This window comes from Pempheris klunzingeri, chromosome 8, assembly GCF_042242105.1.
Source record: "Pempheris klunzingeri isolate RE-2024b chromosome 8, fPemKlu1.hap1, whole genome shotgun sequence".
Taxonomy (NCBI): Eukaryota; Metazoa; Chordata; class Actinopteri; order Acropomatiformes; family Pempheridae; genus Pempheris; species Pempheris klunzingeri.
In genome coordinates this window covers 6,177,128-6,204,076 of record NC_092019.1, presented here as the reverse complement: position 1 = coordinate 6,204,076, position 26,949 = coordinate 6,177,128, and the positions used below count along the sequence as shown (strand labels likewise).

The following is a 26,949-nucleotide window of genomic DNA, read 5'->3' as shown; positions in this document are numbered from 1 at the left end:
ATTTTCCAGCCTCATCAAACTGCAATGCATCCCTTCATCTGAGCAGCTCCACTACATTCCTTTTCTCCAACAGTATCAGGGGTGGTCGGAGGAGGAAATAAATGGCGAGGCGACGTTTTAAATTAGTGGTCAGTTATCTATTGGTGCGAAATAATTCACCTTCTTCCCGTCCCAATAGCTTCCTCACCTATTAACAGTCATTATAAAGTACATCACTGTGCCATGTATTTATGTAGCTTCTTTATTCTGGAGATATTTAATGTATTCTTTAAGACTCATTTTGTTTTGGACAGAAGGGGAAGTGCAGGGGTTATATTTTCTCTCTTTTGGTCAAAGTGAAATGATTTTGTTTTGAAAATCAGCATAATGAAGTGTTCAATATCAATATCATATACACATTATTCCACAGATATTCTCTGAATGATGACTATGACCGGACATTCATTTGAACATAAACAGTCTTAGGTCCTGAGCGTAATAAAAATCGATAACGTACACACATACAGTAGACTGTCACTGCTGTTGCAGAAAAATCAAGTAAATTTTTTTACCATATTTGAATTTAAAAAAAATGACATGGTCATTTATGCACTGATGAGCTTCAGCCTCAGGCTCTTGACACTTGCTAACGCACTCTGTAATTTCAAAGTCCATGCGAGTTGATGGGAGAACAGGCTCTGGCTTCATCCTGCACGTGTTTTTCAGGTCAGCGAGGTGGTTACAGAGGTTTGGTGGAGATGTAATACAGTGATATTAGCAGAAAATCCTCTTACAGCCCTACAGTGTGTCACAAAAAAGACCGTTTCTCTTAACTCCTTTAGGACGATTGAGCAATTCAGTGATATCTTCAAACTACCAGTCATTTAATTGGTAATAGGATTGGCATTTTATTCCTGTCTTTTTTGGGGATAATAATCCCTCTGGCGTTATTTTTTTTCTTAACTTGCTCATCGCGTCTTCCCTGGACATCATGAATGGTGTCTCAGTCTTTGGGGAAATACAACAGATATGCCGTATTATTGTAACAGCAGCTTGTCTTTCCCTAGAAGCTTGCAGAATATCATGGCTCTTGTACATCAGGACAGTACTGTTATTACATTTGGGTCTCAAAGAAATCCCTGAACACTGACAGTGACAGAGATGGCAGGTTCCAGAAGGATTACTATGATAAGGTACATTTTTGTCAGCCACGTTTGCAAATACTGACGGTCCAGAGGTGAGCTGAGGCTCCTCCATTCTCTGGTTGCGTATTTGTGTTTCGTGTTAAGTTGTGTTCATCAGTGGTTTTAAACAGCACCTATCCTGTGATGGGGGACTTGTAGAGTCTGTAGGTTTGGGCAGGTGAAGTAAGGAGCAGGGAGGAAACAAGTTGCTATCCCATTGGAGGCGAATGGTAATGTTGGCCCGTAGAAAACCTCCTCCTTCCCCTCCGTGCTCAGATCCAGCACCTGGAAAGAGGAAATCAAGATTATAATAAAATTCAGCAGAAAGGAAATGACAAAATAACAAAGCGGGTGAGATTTATAAATAAATGGAACTCAAACTGGAACTGAAAACACACAGAATTGTCCTTATAGAAACAACCAAACCTCACAAGCCAACAATGTGAACAATTCCTTCGACAATCATTCCTACATTTACACAGAAGAGAAGGAGGAAATAAATGGCGAACGCTCCTTCACCAATTCAGACGCACACTCGCACAATGTGCTGGAGCCATTTGGTTTTCAGTAAATACGAAGAGCTCCAAAGGCAGTGATGGACTGTTATTCTTTTCTTTTTATTCAAGTGCAGTAATTGGTGGCTCAAATTCTTCCAAAACAAATATAACCTTATAAAGTTCAGAGATATTTAGAAGACTGCGTGCGTGACTACATTCTTGATACCAGCTAGAACCCTACGATACTTTAACAAGAGTATTTTTTGGCAAGTAACCGGGCAGTGCAGAGCAAATAACTTATCACTGTGAAACTCAAACCATGCACTTTGCTACCTCAAGGTCATAACTCCAATTTTTTGAAAATCATTCAGTTTTGAAATAGCACTCATTATTTTACTTATTAGATCACGTGTGCTTAACTTGTAATTTAGTCCAATATTTCTGACAGCACAGGATTAAACAAATCTTTTCCAGCATGTTACAGACAGCTTCAGTGTGGCTTTTTTAGCATTTTATCTTCATGTGTAGATTCATGCTGATAAGGAAAACATTTATTCTATGATTAGTGTGCTGCTGCTTCCCTTCGCCGTATCAACAGTGTATTATCAATGCAATGTCTGCCTTTATATGAGTTTATCTCAGTGTCACAACAGTAATGAGGCAAAATCTCAAAGCCACATCTCTTACCTGAATGCACGCCAGAGGCTCGTTGGTCCAAATGGAGTATCCTCCAACCACATAGATCCTGTCATCGTGGACGGCAACTCCGGACTCATTTTGACCTGGGGAGGACAGAGCCGATACAATGCTTCACTGTGCCAAGCAGAGGGCATTCTGACAATATGACTTCCAAGTCCCCCGAGAGGCAGTGAGGGAGATAAATGGAGAAAGATTGGACAAGGGCGGGAGTGTGTGGAGAGCAAAGATTGAGCCCTCATTCTCTTCCCCATGACTTTGTCTTAAACTTTTACAGATATAACAGGAGGACAATGTCCTAGAACAAAAGAGGAAAGTCACCCAGGACTTGAGAAGGAGGAAGGAATAGTAACGTCCCCTGGACTTTAAACCCTGGAAGCCTTCATTGATGATTGTACTGCGAGGTGAAGTGAGAAAGTATGACCACAACATACAGAATGTGCACAATAGCTTGTGCCTCTAGGTCCATGCTGGTGGAGGTGGTACTCCATCCCACCTCCACTAACATGGAGGCTATAGATGTAGTTTGCCCACGAGTCCAAGTAGGGATATATGTGCTTTCATTGAATATCATTCTAACGCCTACTCACAACCAGCAGGGAGGCATTATGTGCTGTGTTTTAATCTAATGAGACGAGGATAAAGCAGAGAGCTTTACTCAACCTATGCTTTCACGATCAACATACAGTACATCATTAAAATAAAATATACTGTGTTAGAGGTAAATTAGTACTAAAGCCTCTTAAACTTATTTCTAATGAGCTACAATTAAAGACTGAAGAAAGAAGAAGAAGAAAAACATAGGTATCATGTAAAGGCTTAAGATTAACACTCAAAAACCAAGTCGAACTGCTTCTTAAAACCGTGTGGATGTGGTTTGATCAGATTTAATTGAATGGTCTGGCAACACAAGCAGCGGCTCCACAACTGCCATCCCATTTTGATTGGTGCATGGAAGAATGTGACACAACTAAAACAGTTCCTCATTTCCCGTCTTCATGCTAAGCTAACCATATCCTGACTATAGCTTCATATTTAGCAGGACAGGTAATCTTCTCATCCTACTCTCAGCGAGACGGTGAAAAGGAGGATGTGAAACTGTTCCTTTAATTGAATATATGTGACAGAGAGGACTTCTATTTCTACTGCATTTTTTTAGTGTATGTCCCCTTTAGTTCTTGTCTGTAGCAGCATTTCTGTCTGGAAAACCAGAGGATTTTGGCTACTATCATGTCCACTATAAATCTGAAAGTGGTCACACGTGTACTTTCTTCATGTTTGCCCACCCGTGAGGAGGCTGAAGGAGCAGCGCGTCCATTGGTCCAGGTCCATGTTGTAGGAGTCGATGTGGCGGACCAGGATGCGGTCGTTGTTGTAGTCCAGGTCGTTCCCACCCAGCACGTAGAGCTGCCTCCTCACAGCCGCCATGACGTGGTAAACTCGCCTCTGCAACATGGGACTGCGGGCCAACCACTGGTCCTGAATAGGAGGCGGAGGTTAATGGAGAATGGATCGGGGGGGGAAAGGCAGATGGAGGGGAAGAAAGACGGGAAGATATGATGTGATGCAGATGAGAAGGAGGTGAAATGTAGTGCATAGAGGGAGGGAAAGAGAAACAGAGAGGGTAGGAAGGGAAGGAGGATGAATAAGAAGATTAATATTTAAGCATATCCATGCATGGGTAATTGATGTATGCTCAGTGCTAGATAAATAACGTGACACTGGAGCTCTGGTTTGTACTAATGACTTCCCTCCCTATTTCTAATCATATGTTTCAGCCACTCCATTTTACACCGAGGATCCCTGCTCATTTCACTAAGTGTGTCGAAGCTTATTTTGTGTCAGTGTGTGTGTTTGATTGAGGCAGAGAATGAGTGTGTGTGTGTGTGTGTGTGTGTGTGTGTGTGTGTGTGTGTGCGTGCGTCTGCTGGGAGCTGACGGGTGGCCATCTGTTGAGGGTAGAGTAGGTGGGGGGTTGCTGTTGCTCTGGCAGGTGAATGTAGATTCATGGTGAATACAAATGAGACTCTTTCCCTCTCACTTTCACTCGCTTCTTCGTTCCCTCGCTTCCACGCCGACGTGTACAAACACAGACCCATATGGATATGCACCTTACACGTATACACACTGCATACCTCCATGCCTCCATATACAGCCTCACCAAGATCCAGCCTCTGTAACAGATGGCTCATATACATACACAAACAGAAACTGCAGCTTGCTACATTCCACTACAGTCAGCTGTGTATGAGTATTGCAAATACAGAAATTATATTTAATTGAATTTATTCTCATCTGCAATGCATTGAAGACTGTAACAAAATGTATATGTACATGTGAATTACTTCCTGGTTAGGATAAAAGGTTTTAACTTTGCAGAAGCAATAATGGGAGGATTTACATCAAAGGACCAGTGCCAGTTTTTTTGGAAAAGCAAACACGAATAATTAACTATGAATTTATGCTGTTTAAATGTAGATTATTTTTCAAAATTATGCACTGCTTCACTTTACAGCAATAATAACAATATATAGCCAAAAATCACAAATTTGTCTCAGAAGGCTTTTGATTCTGGACACTATAAGATGCCCTCTAACCTTACACCCCTATTCACATAAGGAGACTCAGTGGATATATCAGTGGAGAACACTAGAGTCTTCTAGGACAGACATACAGTATTATGTATAGTAGATAGCTTTATGTTTACACAGTAGAGAGAAAAAGCAGTGATCGAATTACAATACTGAGAAACACAAGTTATAAGTAAAAGAATATTACGTATCATTTGTAAGATGATGAGTTACACAACTCAAGAAGCAAGTGTTTTAGTCTAACAGCTGACTAAACAGAACTTAATTAGTGTGGGTGTTTCTGGCACAAATGTAGCTGCTTGCTAGGTGCATGGAGATGGGGTCAAAACTATAGCAGCACTTGTAGTCTTGAGAACATCGGACCAACACATTTGTGGTGCAGTGTTGCACACTGAAGAATGGCGTCTGCCACGAATAAACTAATAAATTGGAGTGCCGTCCTACTGCTGCTGATTCTAGGCGCTGATGAAGAGGGTATGTTCGCAAACATGTTGGAAAACAGTTACCTATAGATGTCCAGCAGACACCATACACACTAACTTTCATTTCAGGTCATGTTTCCAGCCACTTGGCAGACGCAAGTCTAATATTCACTCTCTTTTAGCTCTATTTTGGTCTCTACCAGCTCCTAGGGGAAATCTAGCTCTTTAGCTGCTAAAATGCTTCTAACTCTGATGTGGGAAAGTGGTGTACAGTAGGTTTATCAGATCTTTTTACTGGTATCGCCTATGAGAGTGGCAGGCAATAAAACCAAAACAATCACCCACAGTCATTTCCTCCATCTTTAATATCAAAATAGTGATTCCAGCAGCTTTTAAAGGTTGAAACTCTGCAGAATGCTTTAGAATATGGTCGGCAATAATGTTGTATACTAAACAAGTGATTTGTAGTAAATAGAAGGAATACAAAATGACACTGTTACCTGTTCTGGCTCGTACACCATCAGTCGATTCTGGTACTGAGCTGTGTTTGTCACCCCACCTGTAACACAAAGGAACAAAGCTCCTATGCATAAAGCTGCGTACATCTGAACTACATGTCAAGCATGTGTCTGTGTATATTCATGTGGAGAATCGAGGTAAATGTAATGCAAATGTGAAAGTGTGTGAGTATTTTGAGTTATTGCTGTATACCTGAGACCCAGAGCAGGTTGTCAGCCACACAGCCAGCGTGGCAGGACAGTGAGCGGTCAAACGGTTGGACAAACATCCACTTGTTCCTCTTGGGACAGTATCGCTCCACAGAGGGCAGCACCTGCCTCAGCTCATTCCTGCCCCCCACTGCGTACAGGAACTGACCCAGAGCTCCCAGGACAAAGTGTTCTCTGCAGGCCTTCATAGGGGCAATCTCAGTCCAACAGTTGCCCCTGGGGTCGTATCGACAAGCAGTCCTTACCGCACACGTCCTCCCAGTGGCATGCTCCACCTCTCCACCCACAACAAACAGGAAGTTCCCCATTACGGCCACACAGTGGTGGCTGCGCCCAGTGGGCATGGGCGCCAACTCGCTCCAGTTCGACCCACCTGCGACGCGTACATGCTCCTGTGCAGCCGGGTTGAAGTACCGCAGCTCCCTGACTCTGCTCACCTCCCGCTTCCGCCCACCAGCTATGTAGAGGGTGAGAGACTGGAAGCGAGGCCTGGTGCGAGCCGACTGGCGGAGGGGCTGGGCGAAGGTGGCGTGGTGGTAGTCCAGGGCCTCCTCCACCAGGGCGGCAGCAGTAGGGCTCGACTGGACCAGAGGGTGGCTACGGGCAAGGTGGTGCAGCGTGGGGACATCCATTAGGCTATAGCGGACGTGTTGGAGTAGATCTTCAGTGTACTGGTAGCGACAGTCGTGCTCTAGCCACAGAACGATTAACTAGAGGGAGAAGAGAAGAGCTTCATCAGTTATGGACTGTCACTCACAAGAAGAAAATAATTATTTAAGTATATTTCAAATTCTTAAACTTTGAGCCCAGTTCACTCATTAGGTGGCAATAATACATGTTTACTTAAAATACTACTACTTACTACTACTTAGAATATTCACTACTTTAGGTTTATCATAAATTTGATTCATTTTAGATGGCTATATCAAAATTATTGTTGCATTTCAACATGGTTTAATTGGGGTACACGGTCTTATGTCCTAACATGTCAAAATAAAATGAATTGGTTCAACTCATTCAAAGCACAACAAATTTAGCACAGTGTACCCCAATTAAACCATGTTGTAATGCAACAATAATTTTGATACAGCCATCTAGGACAAAGGTGTTGGACTTTTTTCTAAGTCAAGGGAGGTAGGGAGAAGGAAGAAGAGTTTAAAAAGCGAGAGATGAAATATAGGAAATATAGGAATAGTAGAAAAAACAGAAATCAACAGAGAATCTGAGGAAAAAAAAAAAAAGAGTGTAGGACTGCTAGTCATAATCATTTTTCTAGACACCTATGGGCTATTATGGCAAGACTGAGGCAAGCCAGCACTGCATCCATACTTGGCAACACACACACACACACACACACGCACACACGCAAGTACTTATTAATCAGCGGCATTCAATATACAGACTGTAAATATCCACAGGCACCCTCCTTTGTTTAATGCAGGCTGACTGGGTTGCAGAGAAGGGATTTAATTGAACTTGAGAGCGATGGAAGGTTATTTAGCTGCGACGAGGTGCGAGTGTGGGCGAGATGACTGGAGATCACTGATACCATTATCAGGAAAACAAAGTGGTTTTTAACATAATCTGTGCAGAGACGGAGACGTTAGTGCAGCAGAACAAAGGCAAGTTTTGAGGGCAGTGGAGACTGGGAACATATTGTTTTCAGACAAGGGGCCATGGATAAATCAGACAAAATTCCCAGCATCACACCAGAAATCAAAACACAGCTTTTGGTGTATGATGTATAGACATATAGTCAGTGTGAGTGGGCCATCTTTTCTTTTAGTTCCCCTTTATTCCACTCTAAAGGTGTCAATATGCAACAAACATGCAAGTCAGGATTGTCTTTTTGTGGTATGTGTGCCACTCTCCTGTCTCTACCTCCCTTTTTCTATCGCTCACCCCGCCTCTCTCCTCCTCATTGCTCTGAAGTGACAGTATGTGTGTGTGTGTACTTCTGAGTGTGTGTGTGTGTGTGAGCGAGCGTGTGCACTACGGCAGCTGACTGTGAAGGTCACGCTGCATCACACAACTTCCTCAGGGCACAGAATAAATCAACTCCTTCTCCCTCCTTCCCCTCCGCACTGAAAGAGAAAGTGCGAGAGCGTGTGTGTGTGTGTGTGTGAGTGTGTGTGTGTGTGTGTGTGTGTGTGTGTGTGTGTGTGTGTGTGTGTGTGTGACTGTGTGTGAAAAGGAGAGAGTGAGGGATAGAGATAGTGAGGGAGAGAGGTAGGGGGGAGGAGGGGAGAACAACAGAAAGGCAGAGCAAAGGATGGCAAGAAAGAAGAGAATAAAAAAAAAAAAACAAAGCCAGAGAAAATGTGATTTCCAGAGCGTGAGAGACTCTAAGAAAACTCTGAGTGACAATGATTGACGGCCAAGCTATATCGGTCCGGTATTGGCGCACACATCCCCCACCCCTTCGGACGACGGCCCCCGCTTGCCGTTCGCTTCCGTCTGATGCCCAAATTAACCTTCTGGGCGAAGTGAAGGAGGCCCAAAGCAGCCTAATCAGAGGCTGATTATAGCGGCGGCGGCTGGCTAAAGGGTCAGGGTAATTGTGCCATCAGAGGCCTGATTGTTTTCAATCAGACGGGCAGCCGAGTGACAGCTGGGGGATTGGGGCCCTGATGGAGCCGCGGTGGGCCTAATCAGAGAAGAGAAGGGGAGAGAGACAGAGAGGGAGAGAGATCGGGGGGGGGGAGGGCGGAAGGGGGAAGGCTGATTGGTGCAAATGAACAGTCAAAACAGTGAGTCCCCACCCCGCACTGCCGCTTCACTCCACAATCCCGGCAGTTCATGATACATGCACACACACACACACACTTCCAGGCTCACATGGACGACACACATCACACGTGTCTATCACACATCTGCATGCAGTAAGAAACTGTCCTTCCTATTGCATAGCCTCATTAATATACACAAAGAAGGAGACAGAGCTGGCAGTGTTGTACTTGTTGTTTGGTAGTCTGTGTGTGTGTACAATGTGTGTGTTGTGCGTTTCTATATGTGTTCATGTACAGTTTGATGCCAATATGCAATTTCTTCACATTTATAAGCTGAGGTGACTCTCAATTCATTTTTCATCAAAATATTACCATAACACCATACTTCAGCAGTTTAATTGTGCATCTGATGCCTCTACTTGCAGGGAAAACCCATGACCATACACACACACACACACACCCACACACACACTTCCACTACCTTCCAAATCTCCTCCTCGCTGAGGGAGGTGAGGCGGTCGCTCTTTAGCACCTCCCTGAGGAGGCGGTAGGGCAGCTGCAGGGCCTCGTCCTGCCTGCTCTGGCTCAGCTCAGACAGATGCTCCACCAGGAAGCCCACCACGGCCTCCTCTAAGGCGGGGAGGTGGAACAGGTCGGCCACACGGTACAGCTCCAGGTAGTTCACGCTGCTCAGCTCCTGCATACAAAAACATACGAACGAATGCACGTGTTCACCATCAATGTTTTCTTACTGCTTACTATTTTCCATTTAGCTTTAATTTTTCATTTAGGTTTTTAATTTTATGCTTGCCATCATTTCATAAGAACATGTCACATTTACCAGTTATAGATACAGATAACATACATACTCCTCTGATGCATAAACACAGTGTGTATACATTAGCTGCGGTTTGATTTCAATTTCGTAGTTAAATGACAACATTACTGATGCCGAGTGTAGGAATAGACAGAATGAAAAAAGGATAGGAAAGAGGGGAAATTTAAGAATATGCAGCCTAACTAGTGGAATAACACTGCCATCTTCTGGCTGTCCTTCAGCATGAACAGTAGTGCATCTCCTCCTACTATAGATCAATCTGTAATAATGCAATAAGGCTTAATAATGTAATAAGGCTTTTTAAAGTAGACATTCAGCACTTAAATGACTCAAATTCCGCACATTTCAGTTTTTACTACTATTGCTATTTTACAAAAGAAGTATGTAATATGTATTTTAGTTTCAGACATCTCTGAATCGGGATTTAAAACACATGAGATAAAAGGTCTTCGTTGAATATTAGAGAGATAATAATAATAATAATTTGGCAAGTAACACCAACAGCTATTATACACACCAGTCAACGTGTGTCATTAGTATTATTGAGATGAAGGTCTTATATTGCTACACACAGCAAGTGCAGTATTGATCTATTGGTCAATATTCAATTAACCAAGCTCTGCACATGAGTTTCCATCATTTCGTTGGTAGATGATCATGATGAGCTGATATATCGGATTTTCACTTTATTGCTGCAGAGTGTATAGAGTGTTATTGGTCTGGCCTTCCATCATGCTCTCTGAACACGTACCAAATAAATCAGCTAAAATGTGTTCTGCAAACACGAATGTTAGCAGATGAAGACATAAACAAACAAAATGCAATGACATATTCAAGAGTTTGTTTACAATGAGCTGTGGGCTGGTCGCTTACGTGCCAACATAGATGAAGCTTCTCCGACCACCAGATGGCACATTTGAGCTGAGTTTACTATTGTGATGTAACCGAAGACTTAGATGGTCAAATACAGTATAGTAAGACCACAGACTGGCAGCGGGGATGCATGAGCTGATACGGTGCATGACATTAGGACTATAGCATATGCATATAAATAATAATAAAATGAATTGAAAACACTACACGGTGAATTCCAGGGAAAATATAAAATGGTGTATCAAATACCTCAGAGTGATTCTGCTCTCAATCTGATTTGTCTTTATCTGCAGCGGTTTTTGGCCGGGTACCCAGAGGACAGTAGGCTGACTTTGCCTCTGATCCAACAGGATACATCATGGTCTCAGTGATCAAATACATGAAAGTAGCAGCAGGGTGGCCTAGTTCTTGAGGAGATCTCGACTCAGGCACCTTAGCTGACAAGCATCCACCCCACTGAAGTGTCCTTCAGCAACATACTCAATCTGTACCGGCTCGAGGGTTCCTGTTGTCTGACTGACTCTGCCTCCCCTGTGGAGGAGGCTGCACACTAAACCATTAATTACAGAGCACTGGCGTTGCTGCATTTTAATGCTTACAGTGCTTTTTTAGTTACCTATGTCAAACTGATGTTAGCTTGAAGAAATAGATTGACATATTGGGAGATACACTTATCAATGACCCTCAGTAACCCTGAATATGAAGCTTAGCTATGCTTAGTACGGAGACAGCCTGCCTCTGTCCAAAGGTTCCAAAATTTAATCCAGTTTATCTTTTTTGTTTAAGCTAAGATTTCCATTAACGTGATGGGAACTCTGTAGTGTGAGGCAGTTATTCCTTATTCCTCTGATTCCTCTTATTGTGTTTCCATGTCACACACAAGAGGACAGTGGTGTATGTGTGTGTGTGTGTGTGTGTGTGTGTGTGTGTGTGTGTGCTTGTACTTGCTACATAGTAAGGAGCAGAACATGCATTTGACTGAATGAGGACATTTTTGTAAAGTGAGGGCACCTTGGCCAGTCCTCACAACTTCAAATGGTCTTAAAATGGGTTATAAGATTAAGAGTTGTTTTGTTAAAGACAGGATCCGCAACTTATTTTAGAAGCACTTTTTGTTATGTTGCTTGAAATTCTCATAATAGCAAAACAGCAACCAATAAATGAAATAGTTTGGCTGTCTCAAAGCTGTAATAAGCTCGACATCCTTGCCTATCTTTGTGCAGGCCAGTGCGCTCATTGTGCATAACCAGAGTCAATTCAATTCAATTCAATAACTTTATTTGTCCCCGATGGGGCAATTGATTGTGCAGCAGTGGAAGCATAAAAGAACATAAAATACATGCACACTTGAAACAATAAAATAAATAGAAAATCACATCAAACAAACAAAAACAAGACACTACAGTCAGGCTACCTTTTCCTCTTGGAGTTAAGTATGGTGATGGCAGATGGAACAAAAGAGTGTTTGTATCTGTTTGTTTTTGCTAGTGGAAGTCTGAGTAGTGAAGCGGATGGGAGAAACTGAAACTGATGATGTAGTTGGATGGGAACAGTCGGACAGAATGGATTTTGCTTTCTTGTACAGCTGTTTGTTATAAATGTCCTGTAGGGTTTCTTGGGTAGTGCCAGTTATTTTGCTGCAGAGGTTGACCACCTTGTTGAGGATCTTTTTCTGTTTTACCTTCAGTGACGTGAACCAACAAATAAAGGAAAAGGTTAGCACAGACTCAATAAAAGAACGATAAAACATGGTCATCAGGGACGAATCAACCTGGAATTTAGAAAGCTTCCTAAGACAGAATAGGCGCTGCTGACTCGACTTGAGTCTTCCACAAGGCTAAAGCTAATGAACTAGTCGCACAGGACTGGCAGAGAGAGTGCGACCAAAATTTAAATTATGGCTCAACGACAGACTGTTGTGAGTTACCAGCATGAGAGGCACACCCTCTGAGCTGGAGAACAAGAGCGAGCTACTGCTGACCGTGACAGATTGTCATTTACTGAGCTAACAGCAGAAAGCACAGCCTCTGAGCCCAGTGAGCATCTGCTCCGAGCTAAAGGTAACGTTATGTTTGTGGCGGCGGTTGTAAAGCTTGTGTTTACACGGTTGTGGCGTTTAATGGAGCTGTTTATTTGTTTTGTACAGTTTTGTATAGAACGGACAAAGGTGGAAGCCAGTCTTCTCATCATTATCGTATCTGGTGATTTTGTAAGAGAAGTGGCTTTGAGGGAAAGCCTGAAGCGAGAGTTGTGGAACATCAAAATCTAGTTACTCTAGTTTCTCCAACACTGCAGCTTTTACAGGTTAGAGTAAGTGTTGGCTCTCAGTTGAGATGGATAAGGTTAGGATAACAGGCTCGGCAATGCATTATGTGAATGAGGAGTCCTCACAAAGATAGAAGTGTGTGTGTGTGTGTGTGTGTGTGTACCTGGATGAGGTAGTGGGAGCAGAGGCTGAGGAGCTCTAGCAGCTGAAGGTGGCTGCCTGCAGACAGGACGTCCTGGATCACCGCCGGCTCCAGCAGGATCTGTACAGAAATAAACAAGGTCATTGGGAGGGATTCATTTTATTATTTTTTTTCTCCTTCAGTTTCAGCTTCACTGCAGTTGGGTTGCAGTTAATTATCAGTCTCAGAGACTTTAAAGCATTCTAGTGGTTGTGGGTATTTTAAATAGCTTTTTATTTTCATTTGATGTTGTTATATTCATTTACAGGAAATGTAATTGTATGGTAAATTAGCATTATTGAGCATGTTTTCCTCATATTTATATGTAGGGACTATGGGTTATAAACCCTTAAATCAATTCCTGAGGGCTTTTAACAACTTTCCGCATCTCAAATATCTCAATTAACTTATTGCATTAGTGTAAATATGAACTGTAAATACTAGATATTCCACTGCCTTCTAAATCAATAAACATTATAAGTTGCCCTTGTTTTGAAAACAGCTTTTCAACAAACGCATGTGGAACATAATGCACATGAAAACACCCACACGTTTAAGGGTAAAATGTTAAGCATATAATATGTGCCCTAAGCTTGAGTACATTATATATCTAATTTCCTATTCTTTCCTTTTTTAGTTCAGAATCACTGACAATCTGACTGTTTCAGATGGCACAGCAGACACGGGGAAAGTGAGTGTGACAGATCGCAGCACAGCACAACAAGAATTGCTCTACCAATGTGCTTGATTCACCATTATCATCCTTCCAGCTAAGCAACATATTCAGGCAATTATTACAGCACTGATTCTGCCAAACTGCCTCTTGTTGAGCTGAATGAACGGCAGCTGAGAGCATCCTTCTGTTTTCCCCATAACACCCACCCATATGCATACAGCATAAAGCTCTGTAATGCAGCCGGTTCTTACTGCTTGGCTCTCTGGAGCAGAGCCACGTATAATGTACTTTATGGAGGGTAAGCTGCCCTTTTCTGTCTATTCCCTGCACACTAACAGAACCACATGAAGTTAAATATTCCATCGATCACTGGAATAATAGCCCAGTCTGACTAAACATGTCCCATGTTACCTCTCACACAGTGGACTCACCTACTCCAAATGAAATTTGGTTTGGTTTTAAAGGGCAGGAATAAACCTTTGATAATCCATTCAGCAGCACTGCCCTACATAGCCACAGAGGCATGACTGCATCAGTAGTGAAAGTGAGAAAAAATGACTTCATCATTTGTCTCCCTCGCCTCTCACTACTGTTGATACAGCAGTGGGCTGAACATTGTTAAGCAGCACTCACGGGTATCATTTTTGCTCCAGCCTACTCATCATATAGGATTTTTGAAAACAGAAAAAAGGAGCCAATGTTTTTCATGATGATAGTACAAATCTGAATAGGAATCCACTACGATCTGAGCAGGCATGTTTTTCCACTCACTGCAACAACAACATTCTTTGCATAGAAACACACACATTATTTGTCCACTCACGCGAACAGCTCATTGAAAATCACAAGCAAATGATAAAGTATTTTCCCAGCATCCTTTGCTGATAAGTATTTCTCTCTCTCTCTCTGCAATTAGCTGCATGTGCACATTCTTATTTTCGCATTATAGTTTCCTGCCAGGCATGGGCAGTGGTCCAGTTAACCACTAGCACAATCTATGCTTCTGAGCTTCATATATTAAGATGCACTAGGCAAGTAAAAGCTTCTTTGCTTCCGTTATGAACATCTGCATGTAATAAGCCTCAATAAGAACAGAAAGACACTTTAATCACAATTAGATGAAATTAAATTATGAGGAAAGGAAAAAAAGGAAAAGCTCTTAGCTAAGTATTTATTTTAAGCACCACCACTTCTTTTATTATATGGAGATAAGCCAAGGTAAACAGGTAATCAAAAACAACAAAAACTCAATTTTTCATTTCTTGTTTGCCTCAATCAGCGTCCCAGCAGGCAAAAGCAGCAATAAAGGCAACTCAAAATAATAACTGTAATAACCATAAGTGAGCGCTCTTCATTTCCTGCTCTGCTCTCCACTCCAGAGGCCCACTACAGTTAGAGCACTTCAACCTCACACAACAGAAGTCAGTTTTGTAACACCACGGCTGCTTCAGTGTGGGAGTATAGTGAGCTCTTGTGTAAACCGACATTTATTGCGCCTGTTGCTTGCGAGTCTTCACCTGGAGAAGAAGAAGACGAAATGAAAGGAGATTCTGTCGTGTATGGCAGAATATCGACGTCTTCCGCCTGGAATCTGACCCATGCAGGCTCGCTTCACTCCACTCTCAGATCAGAGAAAATACAAGATTTATGGTGTGAAAAATTCCACATCGGTGGTAACACTGCGGGATGTTTCAGGTGTTTAACTGATTGAGACATCCACTGTGGTCTTGGCATGCAGTAAGAATTTCACTAAAGTTACTAACATCCTGTGACAGCATGTCTCCTCACTCACTCTGCTGGGCTTTGACATGTGGCTGAAGGATTTTTAGTAGGTCATTATTTACGGTGTGGGGATAAGCATATTGCCCTCATCTCATCTGCTATCATCTCCTCTGGGCAGACAGGAGCTGAGCCAACCAAAGCAGGGCGGCTTGCAAGCCTGCTGTTGACCTACTTACACTGCCCAACCGACTCGCTCTTTGCTCATTTCCACTGTGGAAATAAAATTAGGAGTAATTACAAAGTTCCTGGCCTCTCAGTACACCGCATAAGCCGCTGGGCTGCTTATTGGACCGAGCACTGCAGGCACTAACAAGGTCAAGGAGGGTTATTAAAAATGATCACACACTTCTTTTCTTTGTTGATGGGGTGGGAAGGCAAGGACGGTGACCTCACTCATACTGCTTTAGTATGGAAATGTAATGCTGTGCTCTTTACTTCTGCTTTCTTGAATTTAATATCTGTTTCTTATTCAGAAGCCCAGAATAATGCTCAGCAGAGAACAGAGGAGTGGCCAGTTTACGTTAAAAATCTGATACCTGCCCACTCCTGAAAAACGCTGTGACCAAAGGCATACTGCAGGAGAAGCTTCTGCTGCTAAGATTAAAAAAGTAATCTGCAAATGCCCTGTTTTGATTTATTTGGCAATCATGGTGAAAAGTAACTATCGTGCGTAAGTGGAATTCTAAAATACTCATACTTTACTTGAGTAATTCCGTTTTTTTGCTACTTTAGGACTGTATTTAAATGCATTTTAGAGGAAAATACTGGATTTTCTATTCTTCTATTCAACTTCAAAATATGATGCATTGCGGTAGATTAAGCTAATCAACAATATATAACGCTGTTCAAATTAGCTCCCCCTGAACCAGCAGCAACATTCATTCATCCATACTGAAGGCATTTTCTATTTTCAAGACAGGTCAAAGAACCATGTTTGGAAAAGTTTCTAATGCAAGATGAGTAGCTAATTAGTGGTTATTTGTAGTTGAACGAGACGCAAAGTGAAGGTGGCTGCTCTACTGAGCGCTTCATTGTATTCAGAGGAAACTGCCTATGGAGTCAGTTGGGCAAGCCACTGTAGATTAGCCTAAACAGTTACAATGTAGATGAAAGGCCTGGTTAAGCAGCCAAGTATGGGCTATTTGGTAAAGAGTAGGATTCATTGACAGTTTAAATGTACATTAGGTCAGTGTTAGAGGGAGATGTCACAGCGGGGCATAATGATATTCAGCATATTTCTAACGCATGAATTTTATATTTAATAGACTTTGTATTAATGCTACTTTCACTGAAGTAAAGGATCAGAGTAATTCTTCCACCACTGCTGTTAAGTGGGTTTTTGCTCTACTGTTTTTGAACAGCACTTTCCGGCTATCACCTCCTAATTAAAAAAAAAAGTCCCACAGAGTGGGAAGTGCTGCAGTAGCTTCTCCTCTGTAGATGACATTTAGGTTTCTGTAAGCGATGCTCTTTTCTATGTCTGGTCAGTTGTGGTACCTATTGCTTAGACTCACCTGTCCGGTGTAGGCAAAGTCCAAAGCATGCTTCAGTCCGACGCTGGTCACTCCTTGCAGAGTCACTTCGTCTGCTTCACTCTCCACCATGCAGAGGCTGAACATAGCCTGATGATACATGGCCAAAACATGGAGGTTAGCTGATATTTTATGGGACTCTGCGTAAATTACTAATACGACAGACACTGATGGTGAAATCAATCCAGGTTTGTGCTTTCACTTCGTCATGTTGACTCTGCAGGCTGATCATATTCTGTCTGTGAGCTGTTACAGCATTAACAGGCTCAGAAATTAGTTTTGTATGTGTATGAGCAGAAGAAACAGCATCATAGTTAATCAAAACCTGCCAGACGCAACATCCTACAGCCCTTCTGTATTGATTTACCTGCCTTGGCCCCGGTGGTCAGCAGTGATAAATGGCACAATCAGTATTCTCAGCCTCTCTGTCTTTCTCTCCTTCTGTCACGCACACACACACACACACACACTCACATGTGCACGACACACTCCGTGCGAAATCAAAGCAGCGGATACAGCATCTAAAGTCGGGCCCTGCTGTGCGTGAGTCCAGCTTGCTGCTCACTAATCAAAGCTATTGACTAGTGTCACACCATGAGGGGATGACGGAGCCATTGATCAGGGCCGACCAGCAGAGCACTGCACCGTTCAGGGAGAAGAAGAGTGAGAGGAGGGTGATGGGTGAAACATGGCCAGGATAAAGATCAACTCTACTACCTGTCTTCTCAGTCATAAGGGACAAGGTTATGAAGCTTTTAAGGGCATAGTTTATGTATTTCTTTTGGACTGTAAAAGCACATACATCATAAATTGCTTTTGAAAAGCAATTCCAGCTGCTGTAGACAGTTTCTTTCCCCCAGTTTTCTTGCCTCGGGATAGTGATCTAGCTAAGCTGCGATTTTACATATCCTTGTAGCAGTCAGTCCGCAGTGTCTCTGCTCAGAGACTGGTGTATAACAGCGTATAAGCTTTGGAGGCCCCCAAGCTGGCCAGTTAGCGTAGCATCTATTTCTGTCATGAAAACGACATTCATTTCACCCAAACTCATCCAATTCTGTCTGATTCATAGCACACATGAACTTTAACCAGGCACGACCCCCTCCTAGGCGAATGGCCCCTCGGTATTGTGTGGGTGATGTGTGAGACGGGGTCGACTTGAGGCCACGCTCAGTTTTAAGCAAGGTCTGCACATCTCTCCTCGTAGCTCAGCCTTGTTGATTCACCAACGCACTAATTAAAAATCCACTGGTCCACTGAGCACAGGAAGGCCTATGGCTACACCTGGGGTGTGATGCTGGCTAAGCTGCGGTCAGTGTGTGCTTGAGTGTAAAACACAGAACGTTGGATGGAGACATAGGCAGAGCGTAAATGAGTGAGTACATGTGATGGAGAAACTGCTTCGCATGTTTGCTTCCCTACTTAGTGTGTGTGTGTGTGTGAGAGGAGAGGTTGAGAGAGGGCACCCTGAGAGTGTTCGCAGTGCTGCTCGCCTACAGCACGAATGCTCCTGACCTTGGTGGAGGAGCTGAGGCAAAGCTGGTGATGACGGATGGCTCCTCTGACTTGGGATATAGATTCAGCACAGAGACACATTGAGCCATAGAGCCGCGCTCGCTGCAGTCCTTTCACATGATGCTGCAGTGGGGGTGCAGCGCTGCAGTTAGCCTGACCTGCCAGCAGAATTTATGTGTGCGCTTGTTGTGCTCATACCAGGGAGGACTTGTGACTCCCTCATGCACCCAGTGACATATTCACTGAGGTTGTTTTCATGTCTGAGGGAAATATTATCTTTTCACAAAGGGCCTGTGGCTATATTTACAGGCAGTTATGTCACAGAAATCGTAAAGACAATTCCCAAGGCTCAGCTGGCATTTTTGACGACCAGCGCAGATATCTGTGGTTTGTGACTGTGCCAATATTCTCCACCTTGAGACCGTTGGTGTCATCAGACTGAAATGCTGATGTTGTCTGGAATAACAATGCTCTCATTCTAAATTCAGGCAAATGAAAGAAAGACGAAACCCTGATCATATGAGTGGAGCGCTGGTCGATCATGTGACTGCATTTTTTGACATTTGTGTTTCAGCGCTGTTAGTGGTATCATTGTGTTTTAAAGTGTTCCAAAATGTTCCATAGTTTCCACACTTCTATTATTGGTATCTAAATAGTTATTATGAGTAAGTTAAGTTAGAGGGCAGCATGGAGGTGCGGTGGTTAGCACTGATGACTCACACGCCTTCAAATCCAGGTTTGGACCCGGGGTGTGTCTGTGTGGAGTTTGCATGTTCTTCCCCGTGTTTGTGTGGGTTCTCTACGGGTACTTCGTCCCACAATCCAAAGACATGCACATTAGGTTGATTGGTGACTCTGAATTGCCCGTAGGTGTTGGCCTTGCGTTTGGCTGGCAACCAGCCCAGGTTGTACCCCGCCTCTCGCCCAGCTGGGATTGGCTCCAGCTCCCCCACGACCCTGACGGATAGGATATATAGACGATGGATGGATGGATGGAAGTTAAGTTAGACCATAAGTGATGTGTACACAGTTAGTGTGTCCAGTTGAACTTCATGTTTGTTCTCTATAACTCTATATCTTGCCTGTCACAATATCTTAGCTTACAAACATTTTAGTTTTAAAATGAAGTTGCCAAACTTTCTTATAAAGTAGATTCATTTAATGGCCGATTTAACTTAGGTGTGTGTACTTAGATTAAAAGCCTTTTGTGCTTACACTTCTATAGAACTATATTTATGAACTGCAGTATCAAAATGACAAATTCCAAACATATTTAAATGTCATGTTTCCTGCTTCTAGAGGTCTCATGATGTCTATTATACAACATTTTCACCACCTCTTTATTAAAACGAGACCGTCGTACCTGAAAACTTGTGTTCATGTTTAGAGTTCAGCCTAAAAGTCTTACGATGGTAATGACTGAGCTAACTGCAGAAAAGCTTTCAGGTTTAAGTTTAAGGATTTGTTGCAACAACAGCTGCAGATAAATTTTGAACCAGCTCTGAAGAACTGAAAAATGCGCGCTTGTGTCAGATCAACAATCAAATCAAGTTAACTCAGTTGTACACTTTTGGAAACAAGGCTCCATCTTTCTGTAGGAAACTACCTTGTTCTTGACTGTTTCTACACAACAGTAAATAGACAAAGTTTACAATCCCACAGTTCTATATTATCCTACATCAGTGCTGCAGCTGTTCTCGCAAACTGTTGTTTCTTAAATACTGCAAAGAAAACCTAATATGGCATGAAAAGTTGTTAGATACAGTTTTCTACCTAAAAATATCTGGAAGGAAAATCCACAAACTTTTGAATGGAGCTCTGAATGTGGTATTGAACGTCTTTCCATCCACTCGCAAGTAACTCTCAGCTGAGTGTAATACAGAGCACCGTACATTAAATTTCCCCTTGTGGGTCGATTTACTGTTTATCACATTATCAAATCAAGCCATATTGGGAGGCACAGAGGGGTCATCAGCTAGAACTCAAGTAGTTGAAATACTGTGCAGTCCATCTTAAAATAGCGTTGTCTTCATACGGAGGTTAAAGCAATAACAGAGTTCTGTGTAGTACAGGCTGCACGTACAGTGTGAAATGTGTCTTTGAGACAATAATAGCTTTTGATATGAGTTTTGTCCTGACTGCAGGGTTAGCAGACGATATTTCTCCTAGTGAGGAGAGACTCTGTGTGTGTGTGAGTGGGTGGGTGGTCTAGCTGAGGGTGGTGTGTGACGCTGGTGTGACTGATTTGGCCGTACGACCCCGAGCTGTGCGGATGTCTTAGTAATGTGACAATATTGGAAGAGGCAGGTGACACATTCAGGACAAGTTTCAGGTAAACAACTCTCGCTTGGTCGGGTATTACATTACAATCACCCATGTCCGCTGGGCTAGATAATGTGTTATAATCATTGTTACATGTGTCTGAGTGTGAAAGAAAGAGGCAGAGAGAGAGAAGGAGTGAGAGAGAAAACACAGTAGCTATTCACGACATACAGCACCTTCATCTCCTCAGTAAATGAACTAAATGAAACCCAGCGGTGGAGTCAGATGACAAACTGAAGATAATGCTGTTAAGCCTCTACAGAGAAACAGGAGAGCAGAGTGAGATTTCTTGCTTACTGTAGCAGGCTGATCTAATAATCCGAGCGCTGGAACAACAGTGTTGCTCGGCTCAGCTGGGACTTGAAAGAGCGGCATTTAAAAACAGAGCCAAAGAACAAAAGGAGAACAAAAGTGAAGAGGACGAACAAAAGGAGGAGAGGAGTGCGACTCGCCCACCATCGACTCTCTCCGGAGAGAAGTAAAAATAACCTACACACACTCACACACAGGAGGAATAATCCCTGGGCAACTTGGACATATTTAATCTGCCTCTCATTTTCAAGAGGGATTAATTTCTACTTCCTAATCTGCTCAGTGTCCCTAAATCAAATCTCATCGGTGCACTTTTCCCTGTGCGGCCCGTCTCCTGTCTGGCTGTCTGACAGTGTAAGTCTACTTACAGCTACCTCCGTGTCTTACCTAGAATCAGGCTGAAGCCTCAGCAAGACACCACGCAAAAGCAAACGGTGGGGCTGAGTCCAGGTGAGATGGTGAAGGATGATCTGTTGTAGCACTTCTAGACTGAAGCTGTCGCTGCTTCATATTTTGAACCATGTGTACATGCAAACCTGACTATTTTCATGACAAGAAAGCCCCTTAAATTGTTGTTAAAACTGAGTAAAATTGATCATGGCAGCATCCATACAACAGCATTTAGACAGTTGTGGGAGCCTATAGCCCTCCATTAATAATCTGGGTTAGCACTGTAAGGTTTTCTGGCAGTTTTAACAGCCAGCCCTGAAGATGGTTACGCAACAAATTATTGTCACCTCCATCACATCAGCAGAGGGGCTTCACTGCCTGACTGATACCTGCTTTTTATAGACTGGCAAATACCAGCTTGATAAGTGCGCAATCCTTTATATAAGCCAAACTATTGTACGCACAAAACAAAGGTATGTGTTTGATTACACACCAACATAAGCTCCCTTTTCAGTTACAAATGTTAATTTGGAAAATACAGAAAGGATTCAAGGTTTATAATGTGGTCCAGGACTCACCCTGAAGTAATCACTGCACGCTGCCAGGACGGCTTTGTGGGCGTGGAACTTCTGCTCACCGGCGACCAGCGTGACGTCACACAGTAAGCCATCCTTCCTCTGCTGGTTGAGGGCAGAGAGGACCGAGTCCTGGTGGGACTTTGACTGACAGAGCCTCTGTCCTGTCAGCATCTTCCTACTGCTACACACACACACACACACACATATATACAGAAGATATGCTGTTATGTTGTGGTTATATTAATGATATTGATAATAATAGTAATAAAAATACTACAACTACTACTGCTGCTGCTACAACTACTACCTCTAGAATATAATCCTCTAATACCCCCCTTCCTGTAGCAAAGACTGCCCAGACATTTACGGACAGTTAGACACTACAGCAGAAAGACACTGTATTTCTAGCCATACTAGCACTGTGGCTCTACGGGTGGATGATCATTTGGTTGTTCCACTTTGGATGAATTACCATGAAATTTGGTACAAATAGCCATGGTGCTCAGAGGGTAAAATTATGAATATTAATTTGGATTTGGTGATGCTTTCGCTTTAGTTTAGTGCTAATTAGCAAATGTTAGCCTGCTCACATGATAATCAAAGATGGTGAGCACAAAATTAAACTCCGTTAAGCTTAAGTACAGACGATAATAGCTGCTAGGTGTAGACTCTCAGTCTTGTTTAGGTTCAGCTGTATAGTCTTCAGTTCATTGTACGTCCAATATCTTTAGGACAGAGCAGGGAGTTATATAAAGGGTACAGATAAATTACATGTTCCTATTCATGTTTTTATAGCACTAACAGTGCATAAAAGTTGAACATGTAGGGCTAGCATCCCACAGGGAGAACAGTAGTTAGTAAAAGGTTAATCCATGTCATTTTCCATTTCTATGCACAAGATGTATAACTAAAAACATTGTAATTGACATTGAATCAAGTATTAAATTAAAAACCATTAATCACGCAATTTATTTTGCTATAAATGTCACTTCCATTAAGTCCCACACTTACAAACACTTTCTGCTCATTAGTATGTGTCTGTTCTCAAGTCAAGATTCTTTATTATGGATGGACTACAGGACAAGACTAAGGGATTGTGACTGACTGACTGACTATATGCTGTGGATCCATGTAGAACCAAATATACCCTGTTTGCCAACCCATCCCCAGTCCCTCCCTGCTTGTACCCATCCATCAGTAGCGCGCCGCCCTGTCCATCCAAATCCATCTCTGTCCACTTACAGATGCGGCAGTCTCTCTAAATGCTGCTGTCTGCCAGGAGGCTTGCTCTGTCACCTTCATGGTGATGGGGTATAAGACAGAGGAAATAATGGGTGTGTGTGGGTGGGTTCGTGTGCATGCTACGGGCCAGAGGAAGGATGAATGATGAGTCAGGCTGTTTGTTTGGTAGATGGACTCTGCCGGAGGGAAGAGCCAGGGGAGAAAAGGACAAAACTGCCGTGCTGGGAAAGAGGGAAGGGAAATTACAGGATTTCACAACTCCGAGAGGGAGAAATGGTATCAGGAATTAGAGGAAGGAGAGCAGCCTTTGATGCCTTTGATGATAATGAATATAGGAAAAATTGTTTAAAATACAGTTTAAAGCTATAGACCATTATATATTGTGCACATTTAAAGGGGTACTCTGGTGATTTAGTATTGCACTTTCATAAAACTAGTTGATTGACAAGAGGCTGGTTCTTTTTTAAAGAGAATATTAAAGCAGCAGAGGCAGGGATAGTTTTCCCATCATGCAACCTAAAGCATCTTTTGGCCGGAGTCTCCTTTTCAATGTCTTTCAAACTTCATGCTTCCAGTTTGTGCCATGGGCTTGAAAATGAAGTTCAAAAAAATGAGGTCAGACAACGATGACATAATCAGAAGTTATTTTTCTCAGTCTTGACAAAGGTCCTCCAGAGCCACAGAAGACATTATACAATTGCTTTTGCGGGCTGAACAGAAGTCCTTGTGACTAGAAAAGGTCAATAAATGATCAGGAAAATTGTTAAAGTACCATTCAAAGCCACAGTGTGATTTAAAGCCTCTTTTAGCAATGCTGCCACAGTGTCTTCTTGATACTTCTCGGTATCAAAGTCAGAATTCTTTAAAAGCCTGCACTCGGTGTGTTGTGCATTTCACAAAGGAAAAGGGGGCTCGTTGTTAAATGAGTGAACAAGGAGTTGACCCTACTAGTAAGTGTTGCCTGTGTAGACAAACCCAGATATTTCTTATTCCTCTGTGCCATAGAGCCCCACTGTTTTCCAGTAATGATTAAAACTATACCATGGCACTGGGTGACCTGTAGTCATCACGCAGACATGAGCACTGTCACAATTCATTTTGTGTGATAACCTCACTTCTGAAAATACTCCAAATATACAAATATACAATTCGCTTCTGTTGGTGAGTAACGTTTATTTAAAGCTACAATGCCCAACCAAGAGGTTATTTGGCCTTCTTCTTATTTCAGTGAAAGTGTATTGAAGACTTTTAATGATTTACGCCTGTAGAAAGAAGTCAATGTTCGGTAGAAAGGAATGGGCTTAAGGACGAGAGCTACAGACAGGCTGAGAAAAGGGCATATTATTGATTTTGGTCTTTTCATGGGATTTGTTGACAGTAACAAAAATATAGAATAGCCTACACTTTAAGTGTGTTTACCCTCGTCTGTACACCTTTATTGAACAACATATTGAGCTTACATGGATCTTTCTCTCGTTAAAATAAGGAATAGTTCTCTCAATGCATACTGTATATAGTCACTGCTACCTAATGTTTGTGCCATGGACCTCCAGCATGCCTGTATATGTGCAGTATGTATGGACGGAGCAGGCCACTTACCTGAGGCTGGGTTCAGAAGGCATGCCCCTACATAAAGGAAGAGGAGATGGTGGTGGAGGTGGAGGGGAGGTGCTATGTGGCTCCTGAGGACTGTAGTCTCCTCACTGGGAACATACATCAGCCTGATAGGACAGAGCAGCACGTCAGCTTTATTCAGTCCATCCAATCGATCCAGCCGCGCTGTGACAGCCTCCCATGCAATGTGTGAAGGGATGCACCCGCGTGTCAACCCTAATGTTGTCTTCTCCCTTCTCTCAGCCGCATTGGTCTTGACTTTGGCGATTCTTATAGCTGTTCTTTCAAGGCCTTACCGTGTAAAGCACGACGGCTGTGACAGCCACAGGCCGCTAGACTTCAGAGAAGGGAATAAACAAGCTCAGCACTTCTCAAAACAAGCTGGGAGTCCAAATTACACCAAGTCCCTCTGGTGTAGCTACAACCTTGACATAACTGCTACACACCTGAATATGATATCCCTGAGTCTCCTACGAGATTATACCCAGCAGCACATGAGGGAAACAGAGGTCAGTACAGATGCACTTTGAAATCCAAGCTGCTCTGGATACTCTGATTGAAACACTACTCACTCAGTGTACAATAAGTCACCCCAGGTCTCTCATATGACTATTTCATAGAAAGAAGGCTGTGTGAGTGTGTGGTTCACCTTAACCGCATAGGCAGGGCTGAGTGTACTAGTGGCTGCTCTTGAGCGTAGTCCCCAGCGAGATCTAGTTATCGATCTGTGTATGAGTGACCTTCAGAGACATGGCCACAGGCATCTGCTGCTGACTGATGAAGGAGAGAAGGATCTTATACATGTGGTCCTACGTCCAGCCACCAAGACAGGCCGACACATGCTGCTACATTTCGTAGCTTTACCTACACAGGCTGTTGATGGTGTCGTTTTCAGCATATAGAATGAAAATCAAGCAAGTACACTTGGTAATCATGTCCGTAAATCACATCAGGAGAGCAAACCATGACTAATGTTGCATCTCACTCGCCATTTGGTGGTCTATCGGTCACTGCTGCCTTAATCTCCATGAATGCCTTCAATATAGGTTGCTCTGCAACATATTCCATACACTCTAATTGAGATATAATGGGTTCCCATCATTGTTGCCACAGAAAAGATTAAACATATCCAGAAGGTGGATATATTTAGGATCTGATAATCACAACAAGTAGGCCATTGTTCCCAGGAAACCACTGTAATCTCCTGACTGAAAACAACCACATTGGTAAATGTTGTCTTTTACGCACAGGAGGCAATTAGGGTTTACCCAGGAACAGGAACAGCGCGCGAAGGAGCTGGATTGGGGAGAAGAAGGAGGGTTTGGGTTGCCTGATGAGCAGACACCATTAGTGCATTAACTGTCACTTTCCAAAAGCTCCCAGCTGTCAAAAGGTCTCCTAGCAACAGGCCAGCGCCTCGGTCCACAAACTACGGGGACGGAGAGCAACCTCCTCCGTACGAGCACATTAATCCTGTTGCATCCATCGCAGCGCGCGCTCACACAATCCACACCAAATTCTATTTAGAGCACCTTACGGCTTTGCAGGAATTTACTGTATTCAGCCCCCCCCCCCCCCCCCCTGTTTTAATGTGCCACAAGCTTACGCACCTCATATGAATGTGCTGTGAGTCAGTCCCGTCCCTGCTGGCGGAGCCTCCGTTATAAATGTCATTTGATGTCCGAGGTCGGTCTCTTGTTCATCCGGGAGGAAGGAAGAGCGCGGCGGCGGGCAGATGCGCTCAGTTGTCACGGACACTTTGTTGGTTACACTGTAGCACCTAAATTGTTACATTATAACCCCGCCTCTCCACGGCGGTCACATGAACGTGGGCATACAGAGGATACAGCGCCTCCAGGTGGATAATTGGGACACGACAAACTGTGTGAATGCCCGTATGTTTACTATAGAGTATGGTGATGGGCGTCAGTGGGGACACCAGGGGTCCTCGTAGGGTTTCCAAGGGTTGTTCAGCAAGAGGAGACCTTATGTGGATCAATGTTAC

The 26,949-nt window shown here is 43.1% G+C and overlaps 1 protein-coding gene across 2 annotated transcripts; it reads right to left on the bottom strand.

Moving 5' to 3' along the window:
- Positions 1-218: 218 nt before the first annotated feature.
- klhl32 (kelch-like family member 32) lies at positions 219-26,679 on the bottom strand. Of its 2 annotated transcripts, XM_070835282.1 has the most exons (11): positions 26,555-26,679; positions 24,930-25,051; positions 22,089-22,269; positions 16,957-17,064; positions 12,967-13,065; positions 9,308-9,523; positions 6,081-6,807; positions 5,870-5,928; positions 3,643-3,835; positions 2,348-2,442; positions 219-1,448 (listed from the first exon to the last, which is right to left on the bottom strand). In XM_070835282.1, the coding sequence occupies exons 2-11, from the start codon at positions 24,950-24,952 to the stop codon at positions 1,287-1,289; spliced, it is 1,863 nt and encodes a 620-aa protein (XP_070691383.1). In that variant the 5' UTR covers positions 24,953-25,051; positions 26,555-26,679; the 3' UTR covers positions 219-1,286. The 2 variants fall into 2 exon arrangements, with proteins under 2 accessions (XP_070691383.1, XP_070691384.1); XM_070835283.1 differs by lacking the exons at positions 22,089-22,269; positions 24,930-25,051; positions 26,555-26,679 and adding an exon at positions 17,342-17,417.
- Positions 26,680-26,949: the final 270 nt, after the last annotated feature.

Bases quoted from the DNA above. Each gene is read 5' to 3' on its own strand.
- klhl32 (XM_070835282.1), bottom strand. From the start codon at position 24,952: ATGCCTTCTGAACCCAGCCTCAG. The intron at 22,270-24,929 runs GTAAGTGGCCTG...GTGTGTGTGTAG, and splicing joins CCTTCTGAACCCAGCCTCAG to CAGTAGGAAGATGCTGACAG. The intron at 5,929-6,080 runs GTATACAGCAAT...TTTGTGTTACAG, and splicing joins CAACCTGCTCTGGGTCTCAG to GTGGGGTGACAAACACAGCT.